Here is a 22,699-nt window from a genome sequence, read left to right as displayed (position 1 = left end):
CACTGTATTGATGACTAGAGTATTCCTCAGATCGCTACGTTGTTCAAGGACATGACATTATCTTGCTGCTATGGAAGCTCATAGGAAATAATATCACTCTGTTCTTTAAAAGAACCTCGAGAGGGCTAATTCACTGCCTCAAGAGAGTGACCTTGGCTCTGTGGATGAGGCACCTAATGCCCTTGAGATAACTGCATGCAAGCTTCCACCTACCCTTCCTTGCTGTTCCTTGCTGGTGTCACTTAGTTAACTGCCCCTGTTTACTGCAGTCTGCCTGTGAAGCCTCCATGTCCAGGGGTACTCCAGGACATCCTTCAAGATCATCTGAAACATCCTCAATGGAATTTCAGGAGCTGAGAGCACAGATTGAATAGCTGCTTAGGAGGTTAGTGCAAAAAAAAACTCTAGTGTTGTCCAGATAGTGGAAATATTGGCTAAAGCAATTGTTTGTTGCATAATGTTTCTCGTTGTGGCTCTTGTTGTAGGTATGTTCTGCAGCTGGAGTCATTAGCGTTATCCAGCCAAAAGCATGTGCACAACCCTCGTTGTCACGTTGGTGCCTTAGCAAGTTGCTTACCATCTGAAAAACAGACATTATGCTGCTGAGTGTATAGGCCGTTGTGTCAGCTCTATGTTAATGAGCAGCAGAATACGACCATTGACTACAACTTTCTCATTGACTACAACTACAACAGCTCAGGGTTTGTGCTTCTGATAACAACTTGGTGACCTTGAAACAAAATGATCATGTGTCCAGTGAAGGGAAAAAAAGGGGCTTAATTGTGATGTGCTTTGTAGCTGAATTGCCTCCTAGTACTACTTCTTCTTTTAGACTAATAAAATATTAGAAAGTGCTTAAATAATCTGAAGACAAGTGTTATTCACCAGGCAGCATTGTCTTTATTGTCAGATTCCTGAGAGGGTCTGCAAAGGAAAGGGGAAAGAGAACAGTGTTTACTTTTAATTGGGAAATAAAATGCAAATGGAAAGCTTTTACAAAGTTATGATGTAAGAAAAAAACAATTAAAAATTCCCCTTCTAAATAGTTATGCATGATATTGGATTATGACATAATAAAAAGCTCAATGTCCTTTTTTTGCAAAAATGAATGTGCAAATATATAAATAAGAGTAGGAGTAGGCCCTGTTGTCTGTCAGACCTGAACTATCATTCGATAAGATCATTTATTGCTGTTCTGATTGTGGTCTCAGCTGTGTTCTCCTGTCTGCTCCCTATAATCGTTGACTCAGTTGTCAGTCTCTCGAACTCAACCTTAAATATATTTAATGGCACAACCTTTACCACTCTTTGAAAGAGATTTCCACAAATTAATGATTTCGGAAAGGAAAGAAAATACTTGTCTCATCTCTGATTTCTATGGGAAATGCCTATTTTTAAATGCTGCTCCCTAGTTCTAACCTCTCCCATAATGGAAGCTACAGCTCAGCATTCACCCTGTCAGGTCCCCTTATGGTCTTGTTTTTCACTGTGAGTACTCCTTATTCTTCTCAAGGCCAGTGGATACAGGCCCAAGTTGTCAATACTTTCCTCATAAGATAACATTTCATCCCAGAAATCAGTCAAGTGAACCTTCTCTCTGCTGCTTCGAATGTAGTTACATCCTCTTTTTACATAAGGAGACCAAAACTTTATACAGTACTCCAGATATGGTTTCACAATGTTCTGTATAACTGTAGCTGATCTTCCATACTTTTACATTCCACTTCTTTTGCAATGAAAGATAACATTTGTGGAATTATTTCACAGATGCCACTGAATATAACAGAAAGGGTCTGGATTAAAGTCCAGTTGTACACGTGATGTGGTTGTGCCTGTGTGTGTGTGTCTGCATTACATGGAATTGAAATGGGAAACAGATGTTAGTTAATTACAGCTGAATAGGCAATGACAGGAACCAGAATGCTGCAGGGTAGTTAGTTAGAAATATCCGTTTCCCATTTCCACTGCCAAGGTGGATGCAGGAGATGTACAATAATCAAATACTTTGGATATAGTTAGACTGCGTTCTGAATGGTTTTTAAATGTTTTTTGACTTTCTGGATAGAATGACAGCCTTCAACTGCTTCCAATAGTTTTCATAATGTATCTGATGAAAATGGTAGAGAGAAGAGAGGCTGGTTAGGAATGATCACAAAGGTAGTAATCTAGCTGATGTGTTAGAGTTGTATTATGTATTACAGGCACATAATTCCATTCTTCTCTTCCCCTAAAAGAGTTTTACACCTTTGTTGACAGTAGTTAACCTTCGATACTTGCCCCAATGGCTTTGGTTTTGAATGAAGCTTGCTTATAAGTGTAATCAGGCTACTTGGCAGCATAAGGCATCACACTGACTAGCCGTTTTGCTCAATCACTAACCAGTTATGCCTTTGGACAGCAGGGTCATGACACCATCCAGGATAAAGCAGACCACTTGATTGGCAACACATCCATAAATATTGAGTCGCTCTACCATCGATGCTCAGAAGAGCATTGTCTACTTTCTACAAGACACACTATAGATATTTGCAAAAGATCCTTAGACAGCATCTTCCAAACCCATGACCACTTCCATCTGGAAGGACGAGGGTAGCAGTTACATGGGAACACCACTGCCTGCAAGTTCCCCTCCAAGCCACTCACCATCCTGATGAAATATACCATCACTGTCACTTGACCAACATCCTGAAATTCTCTCCTCCAATAGCATTGGTGGGGGGTGGTACTTGCAGTACGTGGACTGCAGTGTAAGTAGGCAGCTCCCTCCCACCTTCTCAAGGGCAACTAGGGACAGGCAACAAGTGCTGGCCCAGCCAGCAACACCCATGTTCCAATGTCCCCATGAGTGACAAGGAAAATGAGTACAGCAAGAAAAAGTGGAAATTCTTGCTCACTTTTCTTCTTCCTAAGCTGGGGCATGCTAAGGTTGACAATAATCCCATGGTAAATGAATAGTGGGTATCTGGAGACTGACAGCCATGGCAATATGTTCAATAATGGTTGTTACCTTTGTGAAAGAAGATTACCACATTCTTGATGAAGGCTTATGCCCGAAACATCAATTGTCCTGTTTCTCGGACCCTGCCTGACCTGCTGTGCTTTTCCAGTGCCATGAGGCCATACAATTTATACGTGTATGCAGCCAGGTGACCCGTTCAGTGCATATACTCATGGAATGTCTAAACAGCTACACTTCAATGTTGACAGTCCTTAAAATATTATTCCAAGTTTTGTATTTACACATATGGTCTAATGTCTGTCAGATATGCTTATTGTTAGCAGATGGTACGATGGAGGAAAAATTGAGTTCACGAGTTGGTTTTTCAAGATGTGGCTCGATGCTGCCAACCTCAGTGCATAATTAACTGCTACGTTGCTCAAATAACACATCAATTATGGTTAAACAGTAGCAAAGACACTTTGCTTGATTCAATGCTTTAGTGGATGTTTTGTCAAAATGCCTTCAGTGGCATCTCTGGCACCGTGATGCCATGTTAAATTTCTCTTAGATTTTCGACCTGTATTCTCAAAAATAATTTGCAGTTTGGACTTTCTTAAATGCTGTAATATGATTTAGCTTTTGTTGTAGATTGCACTGAAAATTATGGCTATCTGTACTGATACCTTATTATTTATAGAGAGGTAATTTTTTTCAAGAATAGTTCAGATTTTAATGCTGTATCTTAAATCCTGGTCATAATCAGCTGCTTTCCTTTTTGGCAAAGAGGATTAGAAATTGAGTTCATCTTCATATTGTGTTTTAGAATTCCTTGCATTCTTCAAGCAATGGCTGATTAAGAGAGAAAGAAAGATTTCCACAAATGTGAAAGGGCAAGACATTCTGATCCATTCCTACAGTCTGTGTCTCACTCTTCTTTTCTATTCCTTAACACCAATCCAAATTTTTGATCCAAAATATTAACACATAGTTTTGGTGTATCTGCTTTTGTTTACTACCAGAATTTTGACTGAGGGTACAAAGTTTGAGGATGCTATTTGTTTGGAAAAGGGACTCGGTTGCAATGTTTCAGCTAATCACAGCCAGCTTGCCAACCAATCAACACATTTTTCTCATGCAGTATAAATTGTTATTCCCTTTGTAATTTGGTATTCTTGCAGCTGTCCTGATGAGTATGAGACGAAAGGCTTCAAGTGTGTTTTCTCCAGCAAATCAGACTTTAGTTTAATGCAGTGAATGAGATTGATCTGTAATGAACAGAACTGAGGAAAATGAAGAAACTTCTTTACTGTGGTGCAAGATTTTCCATTTGTGACAGAAGCACCAATGGAAAGTTAGTTTTGCAGAATTGTCAATCAATGGCTAGGGAGCAGGATTGCTATCCAATTAAGTTGGAGAACCAAATATAAAGCTCTCAGCACTGAAGGACCTTGCTATTATAGTGAAGGAGAGAAAGGTATCCTTCATTTTTAGGTCCCCTCTCAGCTCTTGCAAAATATTTTAAATAAATAATGGGTAAAGCTCCTTGACTCAATCATGTGGAGATATAACCCTTCAGCATCAAAGCTTTTATTAACAGTGGCCAGGTTATTGAAGGGGAAGACATTTTGGAGTGAACTCCCCCACCCCCCACCCCAACCGAGTCTAACAGCGATAGGCTGCCTATAAGAAGCTGGCATGCTCTTAGTGCAACAGGAGGCCTATAGGGAGACTGGAAGATTTTAGTCAGCCTTTGATCAATGGCATCAATTGACCTCTTAATCAATTTACTGTAACTGCTATGCATGAAATGCAAGCAATTGTGTCATTCTGAAGATGATCCAGGGTGAGATATTGCCAACAAACTGGCTCGTCAGCCAATCGTGCCATCATCAGCATCCAGAAATCCTATTCCTGGCCCACAATGACCAAGAAATGCTGCCTGATAAAGCAAGAATGCTGAATTCTGAAGACATTTTGAGAAAGCCTTGTAGTTTCTTTAAATAAGAGGTAAACATATGAAATCACATCCACAGTGCAATTCTCAATAAATAGCTTTCATATTTTTATTGGATATTCCTTCAACCTGTGCTCTTTGTAGTTTAGGGGAGGTCAGTTTAGAAGATGTCTATTTTCACTTGCCATGCCAAAATACTTTTCTAAGGACTGAGTACTAATGCATTGCAAAACAATTATTCATTTAATTTTTCGCAATCATAACTATTATCCACCAAATGTCAAACAACTAAAAGTAAGCCAGCTTAAAATATTGGAAAAATATTTTTGCAAAGTGCATAATTTGTCATTATGTGCACAATGGGGATTTTGATGAATAATATGAATCCTGCAACCAAAACATATCAAAAGTAACAGCTTTCTTTCCAATAGCTTTCTTTCCTTGTTCTAAGTCTTATCCAACATTAAATGTCAATATAAAGCTGGGGATAATGCTTTACACTGACATCTTTCACACCAGAGTTCGTGACTTGTAATAACCTCAAGGTTACTTAAACGCAGTCTGTCAGGATTTTGTAAATGTACCTTTGAAGATTTATTTTGTATGGTTATTCTATTGAAATTGTAAATGTGTGCAGAGTATGATTATCAATACAAATTACAAACACATTGCGGATATTGCACATAGTGATGATTCATCTTTGTGATCAAATTCTCTTTATTATTGCAGTAAGAGTTTCAATTTGAATTTATGTTATATGATGTTATTGGTAATGTTTGATCTCACTGGATGTGTGTCACTGGGGTGTTGTGAATAAGGGGCTAAATGGCCTGCTGCTCCTACGTTTCCATGAAAATTCTGTGTAAATACAAACCCTTCCTTTCTTTGAAGGGGCAGCAACAAGAAGAGGATAGTAAAGATTTTTAAGAGGCCCTGATGACTAAACTTGTTTTCACACAGAACTTTCCATTGAAGCATTAAGACTCAACCAGAAGAGACCAAGTGATATGGGTCAAAATGTATTGTTAGGAATCGATCATGCTGTTGTCTGTTGTGTGAAATGCAAGGGAGTCAAAACTCATTTTAGGCCTTTGCATTCTTTGCAAATAAATAAGTTTGAAAATCCTAAATGATTTTTCTTGAACTAGTACTGAATCGTATGGAGTCAGGGAAATGTTTAATATGGTTCTGGAGGCTCAGTGTGCTTTTGAGTAGAATTGAAGGCCAGTAATAAGGGGGCACAATTTTAAAAATAGAAGGCGAGAGGTTTAGAGGGGATTTGAAGAGTAGCCTGGTGGGAGTGTGGAATGCGTTGCCTGGGAGGGTAATTGTGGCAGAAAATCTCACAACCTTTAAAAAGCATTTGAAGTCTCATGCCATTCAAGGCTATGAGCTGAGTGTGGGAAAGTGGGACGGGAGATGGGAGTATTACATTACTGGTGTGCAGACTTGATGGACCAAAGGCTTTTTCTGTACTAGATGATTCTATGAGAATTATTGGTGAGCTGACTATGTGGAAACAGCATTAATTTGTTGAATTGTCTTTTTCGTGTTCCATCCTCTGGGTCATTTATGTCATTTACTTCCAGCTTACACTAACACTTGTACACACCTTCGTGATCATCATTACCATTGAGGTGACTTGCCTCCTTGAATTTCCAATCACACATATTGAGATTCTTGTAACGAATGATATCACTAGCTCATGCTTCCAGACAAATTCCTCATCTGTTATTTGAGTACATTAATATGCAAATTAATTCCCTGTTACAGCTTTTCATTTATGTCGTATTGCACTGCAGAACTAAACTGCATTAAATTGAGTTCCTCCTTGTGCCTGATGCTTTTATTCTTATTTGCATAAAATTGATACAGATTTTTGTATTGGCTGTAATTTGAAGAGCAACTTGTAATTAATTTACATATTTTGACACTTCTGAGGCATTCTGCTGAGATTATTGTACAACCGGAAAGAATATTTAATTTTCATTTTGTTCTGAATGAATTGTCTACCATTCCTCCAAGGCTGCTAAATAAAAAAAAATACTCTGGTCCCTGGTGCTAACACAACCAGGTAACAAGATTATGGATACTGAAAAATGGAGCATTTGTGTCCAGTTTCAAGGGTCCAGATACTTAAGGAGAAGCATGTGTTGTGTAAAATTGTAATTCTGAAGATTACAATGTTAATGGAACATTTTGTCCCATTCTAGTAGTGCCTCTCAGTCTGTGGGTGATGGCTGCAAGTTCTACTCTAGCTTTTGGAGGGAGCAGATGTACTTGTATCAGCTCCCTAAGGCCGTAAAAGTTATACATGATCAAATATATTTATATGTTTTGCTGACATGGTATCTTGTTATCCAAGAGCGGTGCCTCTTTGGTTGTTAAAAACAGAAAATGCTGGAGAAACTCCACAGGTCTGCATGATCTGTGGAGAGAGAAATAGGGTTAGCATTTCGAGTCCAATATGACTCTTCTTTGGAATGCTTGGATTTGAAACATTAACTCTGTTTGGCTCTCCACAGATTCTAGCAACCCTACTGTGTTTCTCCAGACTTTTCTGTTTTTATTTCAGATTTCAACATCTGCAATATTTTGCTTTTATTCCTGTTCTATAGGTGATCTATGGTGGTGTATCCTTTACAATTACTCACCAGATAGATCCAAGATAAAGAACGATTGGTGGCAAGCAACCTCAAAAACACTTACCTGGCACCACATAATGGTGGAGGTTCGCACAAGGTGAAAAGAAATAGTTCAATTACTTATAACATATTTCAAACTACAGAGTATTGAGAAAAGCACTCGTATTTGTAAAATCCAACTTTGATACTTGGCAGTTCTTAACAGGTCAAGTCTTGTTGGAACTTCTAAACATGCCTTGACAAGTTGGGCAGTTTCAAGCATTTATACACCTTTTACAAACTTCTGCAGAATTAAAAGTTCCTGTGAGCATCTTGACCACATTCTTCTCCATCAAAAGATCCATGATACCCCCACCAAAGGTTCCCTGACGCCCCAATGTTCTGGAACCATGCCAACAGACATACTTCAGTTCTCAGGGTGCACCTTTGCTATCCAAAAGATATGTATAGAGAAGAGACCTGCACTTACCTGGTCTGAACTCCACACTCTGGATCCCTTGGTGTCGGTAACCTAGAATTTGATTGAAATGACTATCTGCTTCCAGGAACTGTATATGCACAACCCACCACAATCCTATCCCTCCAATACATGAGAGATGGGTTCAGGAACAGGACTTGGAATTACCAACTACTTCTGGCATTTTCATAACAGTCGAGATGATCTTCTTCTTGTCAAAAATCCAGACTCAAGATAGAAACTGAGCAAATGAATAGACTATTATGTTCTGCAGAGAGTTGCTCCCATTGTGGCCTCCTCTACATTGGGGAGACTGGACGCCTCCTCGCAGAGCGCTTCAGGGAACATCTCCGGGACACCCGTACTAATCAACCCCACCGCCCCGTGGCCCAACATTTCAACTCCCCCTCTCACTCTGCCAACGACATGCAGGTCCTGGGCCTCCTCCACCGCCACTCCCTCACAACTCGACGCCTGGAAAAAGAACGCCTCATCTTCCACCTTGGAACACTTCAACCCCAGGGCATCAATGTGGACTTCACCAGTTTCCTCATTTCCCCTCCCCCCACCTTACCTCAGTTCCAACCTTCCAGCTCAGCACCATCCTCATGACCTGTCCTACCTGCCAATCTTCCTTCCCACCTATCCGCTCCACCCTCCTCTCTGACCTATCACCTTCATCCCCACCTCCATTCACCTATTGTACTCTTGGGTACCTTCCCCTACCCTCCCCTCTGACCTATCACCTCCATCCCCACCCCATTCACCTATTGTACTCTTTGCTACCTTCCCCCACCCTCCCCTCTGACCTATCACCTCCGTCCCCACCCCCATTCACCTATTGTATTCTTTGCTGCCTTCTCCCCAGCCCGCCACCCCCATTTATCTCTCCACCCTGGAGGCTACCTGCCTCTATTCCTGATGAAGGGCTTTTGCCCGAAACGTCGATTTTCTAGCTCCTCGGATGCTCCTGACCTGCTGTGCTTTTTCAGCACCACTCTGATCTAAACTCTGGTTTCCAGCATCTGCAATCCTCACTTTTGCCTATTGTGTTTTGCAGGTCCAATTGTGATAATGTTACTAATGGTCAAAGTATTACAGTGAGGACAAACACTTTTGAAGATATCCTAAAAACCTTTGATAATTGCTTTAATTTAAGAACACATAAAATTGTTGAATGAGCAAGATTTCACAGAAGAGTTCAACCTCCAAGAGAATCCATAGATACTTTCATGAATGACCTCTCCTGCTCTACTGTGAATGTGGAGCTTTGAAATCAGAATTCACAAGAGACAGAACTTTGGATGGAATTCTTGATAAATCTTGGTCAGATTTCTTACAATCCAAGGAAGTTTTAATGTTTGAGAAAGCTATTTAACTTGTGCTGTCAGCAGAAACAGAAAGGGTCATAAACAGATCCTGAATGGGAGAAGACTAACATTACCTCAAGAGGCCATAAGAGTGTATTAATTTTATAAGGTATAGTCACTCCAGAAAGAAAAATGACAAGTCTACACAGAACAGGCTGAACAGCAGATGCCAAAAGTCAATTTTAGCACTGGAGGACAACAAGAGCTCACAGATGTAGACAGTATCTGGCCAATTTAAACAATGCTATATTAAAACTGTAGATCACCTCCAGAGGTGTGCAGAAGTAATTCAAAACTTCAGAACAGAGAAATATTAATGGTTGCCCACTATTGCAACACACCACCATTAGAAAAGATTGTTGCGATTTGTTGAGATGCCTCCATTGGAGAATCTCCTCAAGGCATTCACAGTGGAACAAACTAATTCAGAAGAATCTAATGAGAGAGAGAGCTCCCTAAGAATCCTAAGAGTCCTAAGAATTTTCTGCCTGATATAGAAGCAAGTATTACTGTCCTATCAGACCAATTGCAATGGATGAAGAGCTAGAAAGCGCAGCATATAGACTTAGGACTATATGGCACAGATGAAATAACTGTGTCAGAAGCATTGGACTATTATTAGTTACACTGCAGCGAAACACATAAAAGAGAGTTGAGAATGTGTGTACAATCAATTAACTTCACTTTGGGTCTGCTTATATGTCTTGACCTTAAATTCATCAGAGGAGTTGGAGGAAATTGACACCTTCCCAGAGAACGATTGATCCAGAAACAAATAACTGTCCAACACTTGTCCATGAGCAAACTGTTATTGTCCAACAAGTCAAGAAGCAACAGTAGATTAGCCTTTGCAGATACATGCCCAAAGCCAAACAGAAGGAAGAATTGAACCAGATCAAATATGTTGATGTAAGAGAGGTGCTTCTCAATGTCAACACAGAGGAAGTTCACAATCTTGACTGGTGCAAATTTTCCATCCACTGTCTTCTAAAATAGAACAGTCTAGAGTATTAGCACCACCCTGCCTTTGAAGTTAAGGTCCCTTGTACCCCTGTTGCCTTGCATTGGTATTCGGCACCAATGGCCAGCATGATAGGATGCAGGTCTGTGTGGATATTCAGCAGATACTGAGTGTGCTGGACCTCATTGCCATGGAGGCTTCAATCTGTCTGTTGAGGTAGCCAGTGCTCGCATGCAAGAGGCAGCTTGGTGCAAGCATGTTGATGGAGTTCTGTAACTTCCAAGTCATTTTGCTCAGTGCTGTTGACAAACCTGCCTGCTGCCCCTGTGATGTCTTGCACATTTGAAAGCAGTTATTAATAGATGGCAATATGGGGTCATCTCCTGCCTGGGGCTGAGCAGATTCCTGGTCTCCAGCAGTCTTTGGAGTGCCAGTAACCTGGGGCATTTCTTCCATGACCATCACCAGAAATGTGGCAGTGGTGCACTCACTAGCTTGTGCTCCTGACTCCTAACCTAACAAAAATGCCCACTGAGGTAATGGTATCTGAGCTGCTGGAGGGTGCAGGAGGCCTCCTTGCCAGTGCATCCTCTGAGAGATTTGAAGCTCCTTCAGAAGCAGAGAAGATCTCTTGCAGGACCTCTTGACCATCGAGACTGTGTGCAGATATTACTTTTACGTGCAGGAAACAAAAGAGAAAGACGTTCAGGCATGGTAAGAATGCATTCACTGTGTCAGTAATAGGAACGCTCTCATATATTGCCCTGAGACATGGACTGCCTACAACAGACATCTCCAAGTCACTGGAGTAGTGTAACGGAATGGGCAATAGCTGCATCAAACTGTACAACCACCTACAGATTGACCCTGAGAGTGGAAGAGAGTGATGGACAGTGCTTCTTACTTAGATTCCAGGACATGGGGACTATGACATCACCACATGAATGGCTATGGTTCTCCTGGATCAGGCCCAGGATCCTTTTCATGGTAGGGGATATAAAGAGCTGAATGTCAGATACAATAGACAATAGACAATAGGTGCAGGAGTAGGCCATTCTGCCCTTTGAGCCTGCACCACCATTCAATATGATCATGGCTGATCATCCTCAATCAGTATCCTGTTCCTGCCTTATCTCCATAATCCTTGATTCCACTATCCTTGAGAGCTCTATCCAACTCTTTCTTAAATGAATCCAGAGACTGGGCCTCCACTGCCTTCTGGGGCAGAGCATTCCACACACCCACCACTCTCTGGGTGAAGAAGTTTCTCCTCATCTCTGTCCTAAATGGTCTACCCCGTATTTTTAAGCTGTGTCCTCTGGTTCGGGACTCACCCATCAGCGGAAATATATTTCCTGCCTCCAGAGTGTCCAATCCTTTAATAATCTTATGCGTCTCAATCAGATCCCCTCTCAGTCTTCTAAACTCAAGTGTATACAAGCCCAGTCGCTCCAATCTTTCAACATAAGATAGTCCCGCCATTCCAGGAATTGACCTCGTGAACCTACGCTGCATTCCCTCAATAGCCAGAGTGTCTTTTCTCAAATTTGGAGACCAGAACTGCACACAATATTCCACGTGCGGTCTCACCAGGACCCTGTACAGCTGCAGAAGAACCTCTTTGCTTCTATACTCGATCCCTCTTGTTATGAAGGCCAGCATGCTATTAGCTTTCTTCACTACCTGCTGTACCTGCATGCTTGCCTTCATTGACTGGTGTACAAGAATACCCAGATCTCTTTGTACTGCCCCTTTACCTAACTTGACTCCATTTAGGTCGTAATCTGCCTTCCTGTTTTTGCCACCAAAGTGGATAACCATACATTTATCCACATTAAACTGCATCTGCCATGCATCTGTCCACTCACCTAACCTGTCCAGGTCACCCTGTAATCTCCTAACATCTTCCTCACATTTCACCCTGCCACCCAGCTTTGTATCATCAGCAAATTTGCTAATGTTACTATTATTACCATCTTCTATATCATTAATATATATTGTAAAAAGCTGCAGTCCCAGCACCGATCCTTGCTGGTCACCATTTGCCATTCCGAAAGGGAGCCGTTTATCACTACTCTTTGTTTCCTGTCATAGAGTCATAGAGTCATAGAGATGTACAGCATGGAAACAGGCCTTTCGGTTCAACCCATCCATGCCGACCAGATATCCAAACCCAATCTAGTCCCACCTGCCAGCACCTGGCAGCCAGCTGCCATATCCCTCCAAACCTTTTCTATTCATATACCCATCCAAATGCCTCTTAAATGTTGCAATTATACCAGCCTCCACCACATCCTCTGGCAGCTCATTCCATACACGTACCACCCTCTGCATGAAAAAGTTGCCCCTTAGGTCTCTTTTATATCTTTCCCCTCTCACCCTAAACCTATGCCCTCTAGTTCTGGACTCCCCAACCCCAGGGAAAAGACTTTGCCTATTTATCCAATCCAGGCCCCTCATAATTTTGTAAACCTCTATAAGGTCACCCCTTAGCCTCCGACATTCCAGGGAAAACAGCCCCAGCCTGTTCAGCCTCTCCCTGTAGCTCAGATCCTCCAACTCTGGCAACATCCTTGTAAATCTCCTCTGAACCCTTTCAAGTTTCACAACATCTTTCCAATAGGAAGGAGACCAGAATTGCACGCAATATTCCAACAGTGGCCTAACCAATGTCCTGTACAGCCGCAACATGACCTCCCAACTCCTGTACTCAATACTCTGACCAATAAAGGAAAGCATACCAAATGCCTTCTTCACTGTCAGCCAACCAATTTTCAATCCAAATCAGTACTTTGCCCCCAATACCATGTGCCCTAATTTTGCTCACTAACCTCCTATGTGAGACTTTATCAAAGGCTTTCTGAAAGTCCACAAAGTCTCTTTCTTGTGGTCCAATACCATCCTGATTCTCCCAGTCTACCTGCATGTTGAAATCCCCCATAACAACTGTAGTAACATCTTTGCAACAAGCCAATTTCAGCTCCTTATTCAACTTACACCCTACATCCATACTACTGTTTGGGGGCCTGTAGATAACTCCCAAGAGGGTCTTTCTATCCTTAGAATTTCTCAGCTCTATCCATACTGACTTAACATCCCCTGATTCTAGGTCCCCCCATGCAAGGGACTGAATATCATCCCTTACCAACATTCTTCAACATTTATCCCAGTTCTCAGCTCCTTATTTTGAGCTGTCTTCACATCGAGAGGGATTGGGTGGGATGAAAGTAGCTGGCACAGCTGTATGTGTTGCTGAAGGTGGAGGAAGGGTGATGAGTTGTCCTGAGTATGTGATTAGAAAATGCAGAGGCCATGAGTGGGGGAGGTTTAGTAGGTGGGCATGAGAGTGAATAAGGGAAGACGTTGCATGCACTAGTGATGAGGCTTGGTCAAGTGCATGAGCCTTGGTCAAGTGCATGAGCCTTGGTCAAGTGCATACGCTTGATGGGTGCAGTAGCAGAGAGAAGGTGATGGCAGAATGGAGACGGTCATTGACCTTCTTCCTGCTTTGGTGACCTGGGTAGCAACCTCAGACCACGTTGATGGATTGACCTCTAACGGTGCTGGGATAAGACGCTGGTCCTCCTCTGCAGCCCGCCCCCCATCCACCACGACTTCTTAGGTCCCCATTTGCAAAGTGGAATATCAGTTTTCCTTTGACATGTCTGAGACAAATGGTATGAACAAGCTCTGGGTTTTCCCAGCTTTTGATATGGAGCACAACTGTGTTTTGAGTATTGCGCCAGTGTCAGGAATTCTGGGATGTCCCAGATGTTATGAGAACCTCAGCCTACGGTGGGTGAGGGAATAGAATGAGCTGGTGCCATCGGGGTATTTGTGATGCGAAGACAATGAGGTGGGTTTGGGAAGATATTGTGAGAAAACACAGTTGGCCTCACAGAGAGAAACATTCCATGAAACTAACTAAAACTGATACTTAGGGATGGATTTTTTTCAGAAATCAGTTCGGAATCTGAAAAAGTTGACATCACCAAACAAACAACTTCAATGGGAAACTTAAAGTATTCAGCCTGATCAACAACTCCAAAGGTGATGGAATGCATCTAACTCCATGGGAGCCAGAGCACTGTCCTCTGCTCCAGGACACAGTCAATAAGGAGAAACTGCCTATTCTTGATTACTGCAAAAAAAAGACTGTCTCTTCCAATTAGAAAATGATTACCTAATCCAAAAGTCCAGGACTACAGGGAAGAAAGTATCTCTTTCAACAGAATAGCAGTCTTCCAGAAAGGAAATCCAGGAGATAAAGTAATGGACCAAGAATAATGTCTGTAAAGAGTGACAATCTCGACAAACTTTATCCAAGTGATAAAGGATCCTCTGGTGAAGAAATGATCCATTGGTTAGTATGAGGGTACCAGACCTCAAGCAAGAAAACCTACCATTCATCCAAGTCTGAACATGGGCATTCTGAGCAAAGTGTGAAGCAACCAGGCTACCTGCATTTGTAAAGTCAGACACATGTGGTGGAGAATGGGATGGAAATCACAGTCTAATGGGTCGTGGTAAATTTAATATAATTATATACATGATTTGCATAATGGGTTATCTATTGGGGAAATGAATTGATGGAGGGTGTGTAAATGTAATGTAATGGTATTGAAAAGATTTATTTTCATGTTAAGTTGATTCCGCTCATTTTGCTGATGCTATACAATCTGTGGTTGAAACAAGTAGTCCTACACTAGCTTTTAGGGGGAGCAGAGGGATCTCACCAGGAGATCAATAAAAGGTATTTGTCATGTGCCGCTCCATCTTCTGTCTTCTTCCACTGCTGCCTTTTCCAATCCTGAGATGTAAAATTTAAATCGCGGCCCCAATTTAAATGTTTGAAATAATACTACCATAAAAGCATCAGATTGGACACAATCTTCCTTCTTTCCATTTTGTTTTAACTGTGTCTCTCTGACTCACACCCATAGCCTTGTGGGATTTGATATCTTAACCACAATTCTGTTTCCTTTCAGTTCTGTTTTTACTCATTAGCATTGGGAATATTTCTCTCCTTGAACAACTCCTTTAATGTATTTCAAAATTGGCCATCTGCCGATACATTGGCTCAATTATATTCCATTCTTTAGATGTTTAATCTAGGAATCAGCTTGATCTTCTGTTTTCTAAAATTAGCTTTTGATGTACTGATACTATAATTAGAATATTTAAATCAAAGTTTGGCACATTGGTAATCATTACCTGTTCCTGAATTTCCAATGAATAATGTGTAATTGCTTCGATGTTCGATAACCCATCTATAACTGGAAAATATGGCAAGACTTGAGTGTGTCGGTTAGTGGAAGTCAGGGGTCAATTCTGCCCTTTTTCAAAACAAAGATGATTTAAGTATCATTTTTGCCATTGAATCAGCAAATCTTAATAACTAAATGCAAACTAGTTGTACTTGTTGGAAGAGAGGCTGGGGCAGAATTTAATGGTTGTGATGGGGGTCTCTCTGATTCATCATTGGTTGGTCAGTTGGTAAGAACGCTTTGCCATCTCTTATTGGGAAGTGCCAGTCGGGCATTTAATTAAGTAATGGTTGGCCATTCCTGTCTGTCCGCGAATGGCTGGCAACTCTTTATTGATCAGCATCATTATATTACAGTACTGGGAGGCTGTCTAGTTAATGACAGTACCATACCCACTGAAGGCCTAGGATGCCCATGGACATGGGCAGCGAGAGCAGAAGGTACAGCTGTCTATGGTCCCCCCTTCTCTCCCATCTCCTCCCAATCAGACACTGGATGCCCTTGAATGACAGATCCCAATAGGAGACCTGACACAACTTTGACAGAGTTTATTTGCTGGGCTCACCACTTACCAAGTTCCCCGCCCACTGTTAAGTCTGTACCAGCAGAAGTACTTGAGTATTAATTGCACTTAAGCACCTTCATTGGCAGTGAAAAGTAAAATACTGTGGATGCTGGAAATCTGAAATTAAAACACAGAGTTCTGAAGAACCTCAGCAGGTCTGGCACTATCTGTGAGAGAAATAGAGTTAGCATTTTGAGTTCAGTACAACTATTTCAGAACTGGCTTGTTTCTCTTGCTCAACAAACGCAGATGCCACAATTTTTTTTAGATTCCCTACAGTGTGAAAACAGGCCCTTCGGCACAACAAGTCCACACCGACCCTCTGAAGAGTAGCCCACCCAGACCTGTTCCCCTACATTGATCCCTGACTAATGTACTATGGACAATTTAGCATAGCCAATTCACCTAATCTGCACATCTTTGGATTGCGGGAGTAAACCCACGCAAACACAGGGAAAATGTTTAAACTCCACACAGACAGTTGCCCGAGGCAGGAATCGAACCCGGGAACCCTGGTGTTGTGAGGCAGTAGTGCTAACCACTGAGCCACCATGCCACCCCCTAATTCTTAAAACTGACAACTCAGAGGCTTTTCTGTATCTCTGTTCAAATAATAGACTGCAGAAACAAATCTGTTCTGTGTTAATCATCTTCTCGTTTGGAATTAGGCTGGTCAGGATTGGCCAAAGGTTGACAAATATTAACATTTTCTTTCAATTTACTTCTGTGGCTCATAAGTACTTATATGACCTCTTTTCAGGAATTTGAATTTAAGAACATGATTGAGTAATTTGTGTATTGTCTGTGAAAGGAGTACACCTAGAGCACGTGATTTTCTTTCTTGTTCCTTTTAAAAAAATGTTTTAATGTTTGGTTTCTGCAGGTGTCATGCCTACAAGACTTTTTTGGGGATGATGATGTGTTCATTGCTTGTGGCCCAGAAAAGTTCCGATATGCCCAAGATGACTTTTCACTGGATGAAAATGGTAAGTATTTGCATGGATTAAGATTATAGCTATCGCACAATACAATGCCAATCCTTTGGCAGTTTGAATCCAACTCCAAATAGTTAAGTCAAATGTTTCACTTAGGGGAGTGAACCAGATCACCAGAAGTGAGATAGGTTCTAGCAAATATGGGACATTACTGTTCTGAGGAAAATATTGTTGAATTCTGCATAAATTAGCCATTTTAGCTAGACAGTAGTGTTAAGCCATTCGGATACTGGAAGCATCATATTCACCCTCCAATTAATCCGTGCTATATTTGGCAAGAAAATAGTTGATTTGTCATTGAGACAGTATATTTGAGTATAGACGTTTAATTCAATTTAAGTCGTCAAGAATTAAACAAAAGTAGCAGAAATGAATTGGAGAAGAGTACCCTTGCCCAATAAATTCTGTTTTTAGGGCCTTGACCGCTGTCATGAAAACATGATTCTGTATCCTTACTTGATGAAAAATTCAGCGAGTATCTAGAATAAGCCAGTCGGAAGCTTAAAAAGTCATGTTGTCATCTCTTCTGATGTGAAATCAGTGAGCTTTGCATGTTTGCACTTTTCCACCTCACCATGCCTTCTGCCAGTGGCCACCTTTTATTTCGCACTTTTTAAAATGTCTGAAGTCCTCTCACTGCTGACCTAGACAATGCAGACCAACTTGTCTGAAGATGGAAAAATGAATGTCTGGCTCAACTCACATTCTTTAGCGTCGAGTGCAAATGCTGTGAAATTGATCCAGTAAGTATTACTCCTTAAATGATTGATAACTTCTACGTGTTTAAATGTTCGTTTTGTAGTTCAGAATTCATACCAATTCATTTAAATCATGAGTTTGGCCAATTGGCTCTGTTGTCTAATCATTGCACCTTTCTGCCATTTGCTCTCTTGGATCACTGCCATGTTTTTGCATTGTTCTTTAGTTTTACCCTAATTTTGTAATTGTTGACAGATGTTCTTGGCAGACAACTTTGGCATTGTAAGTTCTAATCAGTAATCTAATCGTGAAATAAGGACTTTTTCTGGAGGACTTGGTCTTTCATTTATCTTATGATATGGGTTTAGTTCACCTCTTGCCCCAACCTTCTCACCTCCCCACCACTACCACCACTGCACCTGTCATCTCTATACTACCTCCTTTGGAAATTAATCTCAATATGTAAAGTTTCCTGCAAATTATGAACCTTGATAGATTTTTCCTCTCCAATGATTTCAGGGAAATATAACAGTGCATCCTTTTCTCTTCAGATATCCTTCATAGTGTTGAAGGTATCTTGAGTCTTGACACAACAAGTTAAAAAACATCATTTTAGTTTTCTGCATTCATCTGCCTGCACATTAAGCATCCTGCAGTCATTTCATTATAACACACCGCCTCAAAATTGATTTAACCTTCAATAATAAATCTGCATTCAACTTTGGAGCGAGTAGGTTACATCGCATGGTGCCATGTTCAAAAACAATACAAATGTGATGCTTTCAATGAGCTTGTCCACCCACCTAATCAGTAATCAAATGTATGCTTTGTCAACTGATATTTCTCTGAAACTACTTTTTTCCATTGATGACACTGGTCTTTGGATGAACAAATCCTATTGCCTTGCTGAAATGCTCTTTATTCACTTGCATCCTGACATTGAAGGATAACCAGTAAATTCAAACTTTAGGATCTTCAAGGTTCCAGCGTCCATATTTTTGCATTCTAGCAGGGGCCAGTGGATAGTACTACAGAGTAACCAAGCATCTCAGAGTTTGTGTGACCATTCTGTTCTTCAGGTGGTGGGTGTCCTATTACTGCAGGAACACTTTCCATTCGATGTTTCAGAAACATTGACTCTGCCTGTGAGTCTGCACTGGTACTCTCAAAAGATCTTTTGAGTTCACACATTGGTTCACACTCCCACCAAACTCCAATGGCACCCCATTAATATATCTAATATACCAGTGAGTGGTGGCTGAGGTAAGTTTAGAATTGTGTTTGGATGTAGTGGTTATTGAATTGAACGCATTTGACGATAATGCTGAGGCCTATCACCTTGTCTGAGGAAATCTTTTAAGGTAATAATTGTTCTTTTCAGAGCTACTAATTACGTGGTGTTCCCTCTAAGTTTCCTTTCCGGCTGTGCAGGCCTCTGCAGTCCATTTGTGACGATGGTTTCTGGAACCAGAAGTCGGTGCCGCGATGGACATGCTGATGCTAATCACCCTTGTGGAAGCTATGCACACAGCCGCATAGCTTAGAGGGAACATTGGTGTGATCATAGATTTGTCGTCTTGATGTTATTGCCCTCACCATGAAAACCTTCAACCGATATTTAATCTCCTACTTCAACATTAACACACCATTCAGCATGTGAAATTTCATTAAAGTTACCTAAGCTTGAACTTTTTCAAGCTGTTGACTTTCACAGGTTGACTAGGTGAATCAATGATATCAGCCCCACTGATATTTGAGATATTATAATATTTTATTCTTGCTTTTAATATTCATTTCCCTGAAGTTTTTCTTAAGTGGAAAACCAGTTGAGCTGATTAATGGATGAACAAGCCAATCTCTGTGAAGACTGGACTGAAGTACCATTGTTTTCTTACCTCCTCATGTTCATATGTTGTCAAGCAGATTTTGTTTTATGAACGTCCTACATTCACCACACAACCTGTTTGTTAGTTTTTTAAAAATATTATGATCTCCAGCTCTCAAGGGCTTGCTGCTTCCTGATATCCTCATCCTTCTGTTTCATTTAGGAAGAAAGCAATTCCGCCACACACAAAAGAAGGTTTGATGCTTAAGGAAAGGGACCATGGGAATCAGGTCCAGAACAAGTGAGCCTCCCATCTGTCTTCTGTCTCCCATAGCTTGCAACTGATGATGTTTCCAATTTGGGAGTCTATAGTTAGGGGTTGGGAGACTTGTCCCTCACTTTTATGTTTGTTTTCAATTTTTCAATGATCTGTTAATAACTTTGTTTAACAAGAGTTAAATAAATACTCTTTGGTTACACGTTTCAGTGTCTTCTTTGGCTTACAGACCTTCATTGTTCTAGTATATAAGAAAGCAGAAATCATGATCCTTTACTCCAGCCATAATGCATTACATGTTTTTAAGCTTCGGACTTGGCAATTCTAATCACATCAAGGAATTTTTAGAAGTAATGAATGTTTCATAAATGCTACTTTGCAGAATGCTGCTACAGATCTTTATGACAGTTATCACAGTGAATGCAATTGCTTAAAGTTCCATTTACATCTATATTTATTTCATATAAATATAGTGGTTTTTATTTCCAATTCTTCTGTCTTTAAATCTATCGGACCTTTGGTGCAATGGGCGAATCTTACACTCATGCTCCTTGCTTAACTCATCCAAAATATACCCACTTATTCAGGGCAAAAATCTGACCTTCATTTTCAGTTATTCTCAATGTGTTTATTGGTAGTTGTCAGTTTATATCAACTTTAGGTAAAAGATATATTTGTTTTTGCAAATGGAACTTTTTCTGATACTGGAAAAATGATACAATGGGTGGAATCTTCCAGACCTAGAGGTGGGTTTTTGGCAGACCAGAACCTTGTAACTTTCCAGCCTTTTGACCAAAATAGGTTCTGAATAGAAAGGCTGAATTTCCATTTTGACACCCTGTTGACATCTGAGGCACCCAAGCATTCAATTAATGACCATATGAGGGCCTGTTCAGAATTGGGCTCAATCATTTCAGTGGAAGGCTGGGGAAGAAAGAGCTAATCAAACAACTGGTTAACCAGTGCTGGGGCAAGGGCTGTCATAGTCTGTGCAGCATGCAGTGAGTGGAGCTATAACAGTGAGGGGGCTACTCAAAGTCACTCTCTTTAGCTTGCTTCAGATCTCCCTATGCACTCTCGCCCTGACCACCACCAACGCTCCCACCTCTGGCTATTGAGGTGGCAGGGAGATCCTCATCCTGGTTCTATTTCAGATTAAAAAGCTCTCCAGCAGCCAATCAGCTACCTGATTGCTGGAAGATCTGGTGGACTTTCCCTCCTCCACTCTCTCATTTTCACTTGAAGCAGTATCTTTCAGGTTTTGAGCTATGGTGGATAATCTCTGTTTTTTAGTCAACAGTGAGTACATTAGCATCAGTCCTTACCCACAAATATCTGCTCTTCAGATAAACAGAAGGTCATTTCTACAAATGAGACAGCCAAGTCAGAAATAGAAATTGGGCCAACCATATTTCATTTGCAAATTACATCTGAATGGGATCAGAATAACTTGCAACCTCCCCCATTGACATGTTAGGTAGAAACATTTTGGGGATAGCACTGTCTTTTGCCCTAGCACCCTCGGCTATGGGTTGTCAGCAGTGGTGAGTGTTGAAATCAACCTAGATACAGACCTTGTTGCCTAGCAAATCTTCCTGAAAAGTTCACAAATTAGAGGTTACGCCTATGATGTTCTCCAATATCAGATGGCATGCAGTATAGATTCACACGTAAAACATAACTGTGTGGTAAAGACAGTGAGCCAAGACTTAGTACCTTCAGTAGTGGAGAAGAGAACAGTTGTCACAGGAGGTTGCTGACTTTAAGATCTCTCAATACAGTTGCTCCATTTCCCAATTCAGTTGTCCCTATTTCATTGAGTTCCTCTAAAACAGGAGGCAAATTGGACAATAAAAATATCATTTATGCTCCTAAAACATCATTGTCAACAGAGTGGAAAATTAAATGATTATTCTCATATTATAGAATACTATGATGACACTATTATTTTAATTTAAACTGTTAAGTAAGAAGAACTGTTCTGCTGGAATTGTTATAAATTTGATTTTTGCAGCTTATGTAAAAGCAAATGGCTGGAATTTTCTTGGAACTGTGGCAACCCAAAGTAAAATGGGACTTCTCACACTTGTGGTAATGTCATAGGGAGGAAATCTCCAGTCAAACATTACTGGACTGTTCTGAAATTCTTAAAGAATTACTTGTCGTACTTCTAGACACTATGAACTGAAGTATCTTTAACCCTTTATTTACTACGGAACAAGTGTCACCATGACATGAAGTCATTCATTATGTAATCCTCAATTTCCTTTTAATACTTAAATTCCAAGTAGGCTATGTAATGTAACATTGTTAGTTCACCTGTTTCATTTTCTTACAGAGTTACTGTGTTCACAAGCCCCATACAGTAGTTAACAGAACTGGGTGGTTAAACCTAACCAGTACAGGAATAAGACATGATTCGGAGATGCCGGTGTTGGACTGGGATGTACAAAGTTAAAAATCACACAACACCAGGTTATAGTCCAATTAAACCTGTTGGACTATAACCTGGTGTTGTGTGATTTTTAACTAGGAATAAGACAAGTTGCAATGAGGCATCCAGTTTCTCCCTGAAGTACAAAACTATGTTTACTGATCAGCTACAGTGAAATCATTTTTCATATCTGCAAAGATAATTTAGAGATTCTATACAATTCCAAAATGTGCAAGATATGAGAAGTAGAAAAAAGTTCTTCTATTAATTAGTGACTGATTTCTCAAATAGTTTTTTCCATTTAAATTA

The 22,699-nt window shown here is 40.7% G+C and overlaps 1 protein-coding gene and 1 long non-coding RNA gene across 3 annotated transcripts in view; one reads left to right on the top strand and one right to left on the bottom strand.

Moving 5' to 3' along the window:
• The window catches only part of LOC122557342 (neuronal migration protein doublecortin-like), a 171,107-nt gene that overhangs the window by 124,010 nt on the left and 24,398 nt on the right, over window positions 1-22,699 (top strand). For both annotated transcript variants that reach the window (XM_043704948.2, XM_043704949.2), the window contains exon 4: window positions 17,044-17,146. In XM_043704948.2, coding sequence (XP_043560883.1) covers window positions 17,044-17,146 — 103 coding nt within the window. The remainder of the gene's footprint in view (window positions 1-17,043; window positions 17,147-22,699) is intronic.
• Window positions 865-22,348, bottom strand: LOC148148775 (uncharacterized). The gene is made up of 3 exons (XR_015758633.1): window positions 22,276-22,348; window positions 21,673-21,782; window positions 865-924 (listed from the first exon to the last, which is right to left on the bottom strand). It is a non-coding gene; the product is annotated as an uncharacterized LOC148148775 (long non-coding RNA).

This window comes from Chiloscyllium plagiosum, unplaced genomic scaffold (assembly GCF_037043375.1).
Source record: "Chiloscyllium plagiosum isolate Xiang-an unplaced genomic scaffold, Cpla_swu_hap1 HiC_scaffold_11, whole genome shotgun sequence".
Lineage (NCBI taxonomy): Eukaryota > Metazoa > Chordata > Chondrichthyes > Orectolobiformes > Hemiscylliidae > Chiloscyllium > Chiloscyllium plagiosum.
The sequence above is the reverse complement of the archived record's forward strand: the minus strand, read 5'-3'. Positions and strand labels throughout refer to the sequence as shown.